We start from the raw sequence: 12,366 nt of genomic DNA, 5'->3' as shown, positions 1-12,366 counted from the left end.
ACAAACACGATTGTATTTCTAAGGACTAGATCTGTAGCAATGTCACTGTAAAGTTTTCTCGGCGCAGGCACATTGACTTTTCATTGGATAAGACACTGTACTTCTTCATCGCTGGACGTTACGAGTTCTCTAATAAGGGAGCGGATATCTTCCTCGAGGCTCTGGCACGGCTCAACTACCTTCTCCGGGTACGTTTCCTTATCGATACACATCTCGCGGGCTTTGTCCACTCGCTCTGTGTGCTTTTATAATAGCCTCGTCGATGCTGTTCAGTTGAACCGCAGTGACACCACCATCGTCGTATTCTTCATCATGCCGGCACGAACCAACAACTTCAACGTGGAAACTCTGAAGGGTCAGGCGGTCCGCAAGCAACTCTGGTGAGTAATGGAGATAAAATGATTCCCAATTTATTCTTATCATTCTCTTATCCTGTCATCTTCATTACAAACCAAGCAGCTTGTGTGTGTCTGGCACACATAGGTTAAACTTCACGTGACGTTGATCTGTGCTGGGCGGACAGTGGCAGGCCTGTTCAGATCATGAACCATGCTCGATACGGAGCGTCAGTGCTGCCAAAGCAGTTTCTTGACTGGGGTTGCAATCCGAGCTGGGACGCCTCTCTAACACTGGAAGTCAAGACCGGAATTAGTAATTTGGTCATGGTGCCAGCAATAGCTCGCCTACTTTTCACGAAGGACACCGTGGGATCTTTGACGTTCTCCAACGAATAGCAGACACGAGGTCGTTTTAACAAGGAAATTTAATGCAGGAGGCCATTTGGCCCATCATGCCTGTGCTGCACCAACACCACATTAAATCTATCCGTCAGGCGAATGACTTGATTTGATTAGGGGGAGTGGCGGTGAGAAAAGCATTGATTGGTTCAGGTACATCACCAGGGGGCTAAAAATAAAAATGGGAATTTTTTTGTCGTTTTTCTTATTCCTTTTCTTTTTGGGGGAGTGGTGAGTGGACGGGGAGGAGGGAGGAGTGAACACGGCAGGTTTAGGGTGAAGAATGTACAACACCAACCACACATAATCCCTTGACAAGACTCTCTCACAGACATCACATTCAGCACAGATGTACACAAACGTCCATCCATACTCGAACTACCAACCATTCCTGCCAATATCCCTGTACCCCTCGATATCCAATGCTTATAGATACGTATCTAAGCCAAATTTAAACCATCCACCTTTTCTTCTGCCACTGCCTTTCCAGGGACACTATTCCATGCATTAACTACTCTCTGTGTAAAAGACCTCTGCCTCAGGCCTGTCACATTTGGCACGGTGGCCGTAGGGTCTACAAAATCTACGGCCACTAGCAATTATAGGGCAGCCGCAGGATTTCCACGGTCACACAATGTAGCAGTCACATATGTTTTTTTATTTTTCGGGGAACCACACGGCGTATTTATAAATTGTGGAGATCGAAAACGTGGGGGTGCCGTACGGTCTTTGATTTGATGTCGCACGGTGACCTTAGGGTGTTCCTGCAGCGACCATAGAATTTTCAAGGCAGACGCAAGGCAACCGCAGGGGGGTCCTAAGCCGAACGTGCGGCCAGACGGACGGTAACGAGTGGGTTCTTCTTTTTTTTTTTACCAGTTCTTTTGTTTCGGCTTGTCAAATTGCTACGGCGAACGTAGAAATGAAAAAAGTTATAACTCCGTGTTATAATTCCACAGCGAACCTACGGCCTGTAAAAGATAGCCATAACGCGTAGGGCCACCCTGAGGCCACCTCAGAAACTCTGCGGCCGCCGCACGTTTCTGTCAATTCAGAGGGCGTACGGCCATCGTATTACCTCCGTAGAGCAAATGTGACTTAGGCCTTACTGTCATCTTGTAATGTGAATTCCCTTCGAAGGAACTTAGATGGAGGAGGAGGCTGTTAGGCCCATCAAAGCCAATGCTAGTATTACCCACTTATGGCTGTTTATCTGTGCTCTATCCTTTTTTTTTAATGCTGAACGTCAAGCAAAGAAGCAGCACTTACCGTTTTGAAGTCTTTGCTCTGACTCAGTGGTTTGAACCAGCGATCTCCTGCACTCAGAGCGGATGCTCTAACCATGACACCACCGAGTGTGTAAACTCTTCTTTACTCTCAGGCTGTGGCCCTTGGTCCTTTCACTCTCAATTGTGCTGATTAACTCTTCTGTATTTATTTTGTCTTTACCCTTCAAGTATCAATAATTTCAGGAATCTGAGCATGAGCCTCACTGTTGGCCACCTTACCTCCAAGCTTTGCGTTATCTGAAAATTTGGAAATCCTACTCTTCAGCCCACTATCCAAATTGATGATGATGGATCATGAATAACAAGTAAAAAAGACATAAAATGTCATAGCCCCCGTCGTTTTAGTAATTTTGCTGTACGGAGTTAAATGGCCAGCTCATATTTACGTACAACTAAAATGGCCGCCAGGCTATCAGTCGGCCATCTTTGATCATATCGCAAAATAAAGTGAGGGGCACGTGTCTGCTGTTGAAGAAATTTCTGAACCTTCTATACTATTAGAACATTTATTCAACAGACAAACGCTTTATTATACGTGCATAGGAGATTCTGAACATAAACTCATTCTCGATCTCTCAAATACAAATGGAGAATCTTAGTCTTTATATAGTTTTCAGTAAGACACAGTTTTTTTTTATCATCTCGAGCACTGGCGTCAGTTTGTCTGGTCTTGACATCTTCTAGGTGAAGCTTATCTTCAGTCTTTTTGAACAGCTCCTGCTTGAATGGTTGGAACACATATTTCAAATCTAGACATGTTAATCCCCCCCCCCCCCTAATACAGAAAACTAGCAGAATGCTCGAATGACGTCAAACGGAAACTCTAATGGTCATTAAAACAAGTTTCCATCGTATGTAGGTTAAAAATCAGTCTGCTTCTCCCAAAACCGGGAAGATATATTATCTTGAAGCGACTAGGACTTAGTGGATACATCTGGACACTTTCTTAAATCCACATTCCAACTTGTTTGTGTCTTTTATAAAAATTACTTTAGATAGCTCTAAAAATGATCGGCAATTCTTATATTCAACTTACTGGCAAAATTCAACCTGTTTACACTTTTTAATAGTCAGGTGATCTTTCCATACAGAGGAGAAATAGAATTATGTTAATTCCAAATGGATACATACTTAAAAAGAATCATATCATATTTGAGTACATTTTCTTTCAATTTTAACATTTTAATTTTAATTACAAGTTTTAATTATCATCAATTTATTTATTTTATCACCCTCAAACCCATTGTGATAAAATTGCATCGACACTGCCATCATGTACTCTGCTTGTGCCAAGTTTGAACAAAATCAGACAATGCGCGTCTGAGAAAATGGTTGGCGACGCATTTAAGTGACAAAAAAATACCAGTCGGCCATCTTGAATCTGATCTCAAAAAAAAAAAAATGGCGTGTGTATGGATACCATCATGTGTTGTGCCAAGTACAAACGGTCCATACATGTCCGAGATATGGTTGTGGACGCACGCACGCATGCACGCATGAACACGAAAATCGAGACCAAATCCAAAAGCCTCCGTTTCGGACCAAGTCCACCAGGAGCTAATAATTGTCCGAGTACTGATCCCTGAGGTATCCCACAACTTTCATCCTCCCAGCAAGACATCCTTCCACTCACAGCCACTATTTGCTTCCTACCACTCAGCCAGTTTCCATTCCAATTAGCTACCTGACCAGCCACTCCAAAGCCCTCATTTTGGCTAACAACCTCCGATGTGGGACCTTATCAAATTCCTTATTAAAGTCTTGATATTGCTATGTCCACTGCCTTTGCCTCATCCACCCCATCAGACACTGCTTCATAGAACTCCAAAATATTTATACAAGACCTACCTTTGGTAAACCCACGCTGACTACCTTGAATTCCATCCATCTATTCATTGGGACCATACTCTGTGCAGAGCGTTGGTGCTGCCTAAGCAGTCTCCTTGTCTATTGGGCAGAATCCTGGATGGGTCACCACTCCGACACAGGAGACTAGCAAACTGGCACTCATTTTGCCGACCTCGGAAGGATGACAGGCAGAGTCAACCCCACCTGGTTTTTTATTCAACAGATAAGTGGGATTTGAACTTGGGATTCTAGGATCCCAAGCCCACCACCCTAACCATTAAGCCAACAACAGGTATACCTCTAATTGGTTTGTATTTAATTTAAATGGTTCCTCATCTGGTTCCTCAATATCTCCAACACCTTCCCCACAACTGAAGTCAAACTAACAGGTCTATAGTTTCCCAATTCTTCTCTGGAACCTTTCTTCAGTAATGATGTTACGTTTGCTCCTCTCCAATCCTCCGGTACCTGTTCTGACTCCAGGGAACTATTGAAAATATCCGTTAACATCTCACTTACCTGCTCAGCCACCTCCATCAATACTCTCAGGTGCATATTATCTGGATCCGGAGACTTATCTACTCTTAGATTACCTCGCTGTTCCTCTACTTCCTCCACTCCAACCTGGATGTTCTGTAAAAGCCCTTTTGCACCTCCTCGATAGATACTCTCAGCTATTGGCAATCCTCCTAACTGTTCTTGTGTTGAAGTTGAAGCAAAATACCTGTTTAATAAGCCTGCCATCTCACTTTCCTCACGAACCACTCTCCCGGTGCTATTCCTCGATGATCCGAGAAACAGAGGGCACTTGTTTGAAATGCACACCTCCAGACTATCCGACCAACCCATGATCGAGTTGATGGCTCTCGAATACAAGGACAACTAGAGAGTTCATAGAACACGATAACCCACGCAGTGTACAAGTATACACAGTACGTACTTCAATTTTAATAAAATAATGACTTTAAAGATTGTTTCAAAAATTGTGGAAATTTAGCACCATTGAAGCGGTCATATACATCACCCTTATGCACCACCTTATTTAACACGTGACATTAGTTATTCGTGCCTGTTGTTTGTGTCCTTTACGACATCCTTAAAAACGGTACGTTTCCTGTTTGGAGTGATTTTCAATAATGTTTCACTCCCAGACAGACAAAAGCAATTATCTCGCTTCTCTCTGCGCATGTGCGATGGCGATGAGTTCAGAGCCATGGTACGGTAAAAGGGAAGGTTTGATTTCCAATTGGTGTTCAAAATATAACGACGAATTTAAATAATTTGTTCCTCGATCATAAACTGCCGTTTACAGACGGTGGGACACGAACCGATTGCTTAACCCTGATCTTTCGCTTCGTGTGCTTGGGGTAATATCCGAGCCCATCTGGAATGCTTGTTCAATCCCCTTTTTAAATATGTAAAAGTATTCCTTTCATCCCTTGCATGAAACGAGGCAATTAGGTTAGATAAAAATACAACAACAAAACGAGCTTTTGTAGAGCATTGCTTAATTTTCATTGGCACCTGTCAGTCGCCATTTGCCATATGTAAGAATAGGAAGAAGTAGAATCGCATTCTTTTTAGAGAAGTCGGTAGTCGTTTAAACCGAGGCAGCAGCAAAAGGTTAAACCTCATACATTGAACTTTATCTACTTGCATGAGCTTCACCCGTTCCCGAAGGGACGCGACGGGCTGCTGTTGTCATTGTGTTGTCCGCACTAAGATTTTCTCTGATGTAGATCGACCATTCTCCGATATTCTGTGAGCTACGTATCCCGGAGAGGTTCTGCCATGTTATCTGCTCAGTCTTGTTCTGCGAGTGATGCTTGTCGAGAGAATCCCATCAGTGATATACTTTTACCTCCAACACAGGTCTGATCTTGGTGCCGGCAGTCCCTCCGTTTCTGCGTCCTCACACCACGACCTTTGATTGTTAAACGTAGTTCGCACATTGGTAAAATGTGGAGGGTTAGCTGTGGTTTTGTGACTCTGCTACACCTGAGAAATGTTTATGTTGAACATTTCAAACAGCTGCAGGTGCTGTGATCATTTCCAACTCTGATGAGTTTCTGCTTAAGTTCATGCCTCTTCCACATCCAATGTATTTGTATTCATAAGACAAAAGGCAGACCTCTCTGCATGTATAACTACAATTGAAACATTGAATTTGACGTTTTGATGATTTTGCTTCCCTCGGCGAGCTTGATTCAACACCTGACACGCTCACCAATCTGCTTTGTGTTCCTTCCTTTTGTTCTGTAGGGACACGGCAAATGTGATAAAGGAAAAGTTTGGCAAGAAGCTTTACGAATCCCTGTTGGTGTAAGTATTACGTCATCACCTTCAGGGCCACTCTCCTGGCGCTTCACTAACCTTCGGCACATCCCTCACGGTCCCTCCATCATCCGATCCTGATCACTTTCTGAACGTCATGAACCTCAAAGTGCGCTCCCTTCGATCAATTGCTCGGTTTTGTTTTCTTGGGAGTCAAAGTTGAAGCAAATTGATGGATTGGCGTGTAGACGGGAGAGTTAGGCGGAGCTTCACTTGGTGCATTCCGGTGCAAGTTGCGGTAACATGGCCAAAATGGCCAGGGGTTGAGCACGCACAGCCCAAGGTATTCCCAACAATGGACTTGTAAAAACTCAAAATTATTTCTCCTCTTCCTTGCACCTTAACATCTCAGGCGAACCTTTATTAAGCTCAGATAAATGGAAAAAGGGTTTAGGCCAAAGCCAATATTTATGCTGCGAATGCGATCCATGTCGGTGTAGTCAGTGTTTGTTCGGTTCATTTGTGGTAATCTCAGTTGAGTTTGTGGTTATACTTGTCGTATCCAAGTCACCAACACGTTTATTTAATTTTTTTGCACTTTTGATGGACAATGTCCTGAACCTCCTCCCCCCTCCCCCCTTCCCCCTTAAAAAGGGAACCCAACCAATCCTTTCTGACTGGTTTTTGTCTCCATGCAGTGGAGAAATGCCAGACATGGGGAACATGATGGATAAGGAGGACCTCACCTTGATGAAACGTGCCATCTTTGCCACGCAGGTACCGCTGGCCTTGATCTCTCTTGTCATTCGCACGTGGCGGTGCTCACCAAAAGTAATGGACGAAACGAACAGGACGTTGATTGAGCTATAAAGAGGATGAAGGGTAGATGTGTTGATACCCGAAACGTCAGCTTCTACTTGCTTACCGCGTCGGTTATCATGCCTCGACCAACGTCCAGGTGTTTACGTGCATTGTTCTACCTGTAATCCGATGCAAAATGACCCTAACCTTCATGATCAACATTAGTTCTTCGTTCTCACCCAAAATACTTCCCTAATGTGACAGACATGTGGTTCATCGACGGAATTATGTTGGTGATTTGGGTGCCATTAGCGAAGATATTGAATTTATCACAGTTTGGGCAGGGAGGGGGGGGTGCTGACAGCAGAGCTCTTGTGTAGTGAGCTCACCTATGAGCCGTTTATTGTGGGTTTGTTTCTCCACCAAATTGTAAACTTCCGTCAGCGCTTATAGGATTAACCTGGTGGAGTAGAGTTAATGGGTAGCTTATAGGGTTAAGAGGGCATTCATAGGATTAACAGGGCGGTATAGTATTAACAACAACAACAATAATAGGGGCACAAAGAGGGTCTTCTAACTACGATCTCTCTTGCACCACATTGTTGTATATCCTTGTGGTTGAGTCTTGCACTGAGAACGAGATGTACTTTCTATCACATTGTTCCTCCTCCAGAGACACTCCCTTCCACCTGTGTGCACTCACAACATGCTGGAAGACGCCACAGACCCAGTCCTCACCAACATCCGCCGTATTGGCTTGTTCAACAGTCGCATGGAGCGCGTCAAGGCATGTACACCTGCAACAATATCCACTGCAATTTCGGTAAACATAGGGTGGTGGGGAAGGGAAGCTGCACAAACGGCTTGGATATTGAGATGGGCCCGTCGTATAGAAGCGACGGTGCACAGGCTTTCATTCCTTGTCGTCTAGCTGAGCAGCGAAACGTGTATCCGTAAGGATGGCTGAATATCTGATGATGACAGATGACCCCTATCCCTGCAGTTGTTGCTACCAGTTTCACAAAAACTTTTCTGGCTAGTCCAACCACTTCCTTATTCTTTCCCATTTTTCTGCAGCTGATCTTCCACCCAGAGTTTCTGTCTTCCACCAGCCCACTGCTGCCGATGGACTATGAAGAGTTTGTTCGAGGCTGCCACCTGGGAGTCTTCCCTTCATACTATGAACCTTGGGGTTACACCCCAGGTGGGACAACTTTCAGGGACTCTGGATTTGGGGTTGGGGGGGGGGGGTGTTTATGTTTATGAGTTCCAAGATTCATCCAAAGTACCTCCTTCCCCCATTTTGTTTTTCATTTCTCCAGCGGAGTGTACCGTTATGGGAATTCCAAGTGTGACAACCAACCTGTCTGGCTTTGGCTGTTTCATGGCAGAGCACGTGGCTGATCCCTTATCTTACGGTACATGTTTTATGAGACATGTCACAAACTTTACACCCTCATTCATTCTTTGTCTTTGAAGTCTTGAAATGTATTGAAAGTGCGGTTGGCATCCATGGATATGGTTTCCATTCCTCCTTGCATGATTCCATTGTCCCTGTTCCTTCATGCCTTCCTTACCGACCCTTCAGGGATATATATTGTGGACAGGCGGTTCCGTTCTGCGGATGAATCCTGTAATCAGCTCACATCCTTCCTGTATGGATTTTGTCAGCAAACGCGCAGGCAGAGGATCATCCAACGAAACCGTACCGAGCGTCTCTCCGACCTACTCGACTGGAGATACCTGGGAAAGGTGCTCACCATGATATTCACCTGTTTTTCATCCATTCATTTGCTCACTTGCTCCATTTTTCATTTATTCTCTCCACCCCTCCCCCCCCCCCTAGTACTATAGTCAAGCTCGACACCTGGCTCTCTCCAAAACCTATCCAGATATCTTCTCATACTCGCTGCTTGACGAAATGACGGTTGGTGTACCTTTCCTTCCTTGCCTCCTTACCACCCCCTTCCTGCATCCTTCCTAGCTTCCCCGAAGCGTCTCACCAATTTGATCCAAGCCAAAAATGTACCATTCTAGGATCGTCAATCAACCTTCTCACATCATCTCTCCCCTTCTCCTACCCAATCCCCAGACCACGGGTTTCAGTTACCCGCGCCCAGCTTCTGTGCCACCTTCACCCAGTGTGTCTCGTCCATCGAGCCCACACTCTGACACCGAAGCGCCTGCAGTCAGAAGCTTGGGTGGAAGCAGTGTCGGCGAAAGCAGCCTTGCAGGCAGTAGCAGTGCTCCCAGCTCACTGGCCGGCTCGGAAGACGACTATGTCGGAGGAGACGAGGATGAGGAACGTTACGATGAAGACGAAGAAGCCGCAAAAGACAGGAAGAATATCCGTACGCCGGAGCTGTCCGCCATACCACAATTGTATCGACGTCGTGCCTCGCGTGACGGCATTGATGAAAAGAACTAGCGCCCTTTTGTGTGTGTCTCGTAAGCCAGTCTTCACCCACCTCGCTAACTCTTCCTTTTGCTTAACCCACTCATCGGCCATTCACCAATTATTTTTTTTTTTTTTTTTTCTGTCCGTAATTTTCATTTCCCACGTTGTTGTCTTTTTGCCATTCTATTGCCTAATTGCCTTAAAGCGGTTGATCAATTTTAAACCTGAGAGTTGTTCCTTGCCGACGGTAAATAATTTATTTTCTGCAGCTGGTTTTAATTGAGGAAGTGATCGACGTTATCTTTAATTCAAAGTAAATCGACGTTGTTCATCTTGGGTGGAGGGTCGAGGCGGTTGATTTGAATGTGAAACGAGAGTGGGACAACTAACCACCACGAACACAAGCCCCGTGAGTGAGAGTAACTCGTGAGCAATTCTCTCTCTCTCTCTCTCTCTCTCTCTCTCTCTCTCTCTCTCTCTCTCTCTCTCTCTCTCTCTCTCTCTCTCTCTCTGTCTCTCTGTCTCTGTGTCTCTCTGTCTCTCTGTCTCTCTGTCTCTCTGTCTCTCTGTCTCTCTGTCTCTCTGTCTCTCTGTCTCTCTGTCTCTCTGTCTCTCTGTCTCTCTGTCTCTCTGTCTCTCTGTCTCTCTGTCTCTCTGTCTCTCTGTCTCTCTGTCTCTCTGTCTCTCTGTCTCTCTGTCTCTCTGTCTCTCTGTCTCTCTGTCTCTCTGTCTCTCTGTCTCCCTCCCAAGGTTATTGTGCAATCGTTTAGGTTTATTCCACCGAGGTATCCATTTTTAACATGTAACAGGCCACACGTGTCCCCTGTTTAGTGTGATCGTGAACATCCTGCCTCATGTACATTTGTGCGCCCAATCCGCTCGCCAGTGTTCTGGCACTTGAGGCATGTGCCCATCAGCCTGTGTGTGTGTGTGTGTGTGTGTGTGTGTGTGTGTGTGTGTGTGTGTGTGTGTGTGTGTGTGTGTGTGTGTGTGTGTGTGTGTGTGTGTGTGTGCGCGCATGAGAGGAATTAAACTTTGAATCTTTCTTTGTGAGACTTGTTTAATCTTGGGTTCCAAGCTGTGTTGAGGAATTGGATAAAGCGAGAGACAGGGAAGAATGGAGGGAGAGAGAGAGAAAGAGTGTGCCGTCACCTTGGAGACTGCTGAGGATTGTGCTGCCTCTGTTGACTGCAGATCATGTGAAGGAATGTTCACAAGTGAAGGGGTGATGAGTGCTAAACCTTCCCAGTTAGTGGTTGTGTGCTGCGTAGATGATGACTTGGTATGATTGACCCAGGAAACGGGAAGAGCGTGGCCTTGATTTGCCTCATGATTTCGTACTCTCAATTTCTCAATTCTTTTGTCTGTTTCAGCATCAGTTACGACTTAAGCTGTGATCTTAAGACTTGTTGTCTTCCATTGTTGAGATAATGGTTGTGTTTTTTGTTTTTTTAATTAATTTTTGTACACATGATTGAGGCTTGAGGAAGAGCGAAAAGAGAATGGAAAGGGGGAAACAGCAACAGCAGAGTAGAAGGCTTGGAACAAGTCTTTCAAGCCCGACAAATCCCACACGCTCGCCCCCTCTCTCTCCGAAAGGACCGTCTGGCAAACCCTCCCATCGACTTAACATCGCTCAAACTTTCGGGTCTATCAATCAGCCATCTTTCTTGGGCAAAGCATGACTCCCAAAGCCCGTCGTCTCGGTCTTGTCTGTGGACTCGGCGTAGATCAGCAGAGTACAAGACTTGTACGTATGGGAGGAGGGTTGAAGGACCAAGCGCCTTGATGAGAGACAGGTTTGGGAAATAATCCTTGTGACGAAGAGGAGGAATAGATCATGGTGAAGAAAGAATACGTGTGGTACTTTTGACAGAGAAATAAGCAAAGAGAGGCGTTTTCATTCAATGAAGATTCCGTTTTCGAGATATTGAGAAAACGGAGTAAAGAATGAATTATAGGAAGTACGGGCAGAATGAGATCATGTTTTGGAGTGAAAAAAAGTTTTTATTTTGGTTTGAAGTGAGGAGGTGAAATAGTTTAACGTTGGAGGCAGAAAGGACAATACCTGAGAAAGCAAAGAAGCGGAACGAGGAATAAGTCATCGAAACAGAGGGAGAGAATCTGCATGCTGGCTCGCTGAGGAGTAGGCCTTGAGGAACATGAAAACAAATCTGACGATACAGCACAACACTGTACGAATTAACATGAAAACATGGACAAAACCACAAACAGTAACACAGGCACGAAGATGTAACAGAAAAACATGATTGATCTGGTTTGGAAAACTTCACTCTGATGACATGGAAGAAGCGGCGAAGGATTCGACCGACGCGTGGAAAAAAAATCCCTGAACCGAAAGCTGATGGTCCGGATCATGACTGGTTGTCGGTCATGGTCAGGATCGTGGCTGGTTGTCGGTCATGGTCCGGATCATGACTGGTTGTCGGTCATGGTCCGGATCATGACTGGTTGTCGGTCATGGTCAGGATCGTGACTGGTTGTCGGTCATGGTCGGGATCGTGGCTGGTTGTCGGTCATGGTCGGGATCGTGACTGGTTGTCGGTCATGGTCGAGATCGTGGCTGGTTGTCTGTCATGGTCGGGATCGTGGCTGGTTGTCGGTCATGGTCGGGATCGTGACTGGTTGTCGGTCATGGTCGGGATGGTGACTGGTTGTCTGTCAAGGTCGGGATCGTGGCTGGTTGTCTGTCATGGTCGGGATCGTGGCTGGTTGTCGGTCGTGGTCGGGATCGTGACTGGTTGTCTGTCATGGTCGGGATCGTGGCTGGTTGTCGGTCGTGGTCGGGATCGTGACTGGTTGTCTGTCATGGTCGGGATCGTGGCTGGTTGTCTGTCATGGTCGGGATCGTGACTGATTGTCGGTCATGGTCGGGATCATGACTGGTTGTCGGTCATGGTCAGGATCGTGGCTGGTTGTCGGTCATGGTCAGGATCGTGGCTGGTTGTCTGTCATGGTCGGGATCGTGACTGGTTGTCTGTCAAGGTCGGGATCGTGG

The 12,366-nt window shown here is 45.7% G+C and overlaps 1 protein-coding gene across 2 annotated transcripts in view; it reads left to right on the top strand.

Moving 5' to 3' along the window:
- The window catches only part of GYS1 (glycogen synthase 1), a 38,234-nt gene extending 28,125 nt beyond the window's left edge, over window positions 1-10,109 (top strand). For both annotated transcript variants that reach the window (XM_085863078.1, XM_085863079.1), the window contains exons 7-16: window positions 68-188; window positions 274-380; window positions 6,137-6,196; window positions 6,847-6,925; window positions 7,623-7,736; window positions 8,027-8,153; window positions 8,272-8,367; window positions 8,538-8,701; window positions 8,796-8,876; window positions 9,042-10,109. In XM_085863078.1, coding sequence (XP_085719204.1) covers window positions 68-188; window positions 274-380; window positions 6,137-6,196; window positions 6,847-6,925; window positions 7,623-7,736; window positions 8,027-8,153; window positions 8,272-8,367; window positions 8,538-8,701; window positions 8,796-8,876; window positions 9,042-9,377 — 1,285 coding nt within the window. In that variant the 3' untranslated portion in view covers window positions 9,378-10,109. The remainder of the gene's footprint in view (window positions 1-67; window positions 189-273; window positions 381-6,136; window positions 6,197-6,846; window positions 6,926-7,622; window positions 7,737-8,026; window positions 8,154-8,271; window positions 8,368-8,537; window positions 8,702-8,795; window positions 8,877-9,041) is intronic.
- The last annotated feature ends 2,257 nt before the right edge of the window (window positions 10,110-12,366 follow it).

Source organism: Eptatretus burgeri, chromosome 17 (genome assembly GCF_056783735.1).
Source record: "Eptatretus burgeri isolate ZD-2024b chromosome 17, Ebu_testis_v1, whole genome shotgun sequence".
In the NCBI taxonomy this organism is placed as follows: domain Eukaryota; kingdom Metazoa; phylum Chordata; class Myxini; order Myxiniformes; family Myxinidae; genus Eptatretus; species Eptatretus burgeri.
Note: the sequence above shows the minus strand (reverse complement) of the source record. Positions and strands in the feature narration are given on the sequence as shown.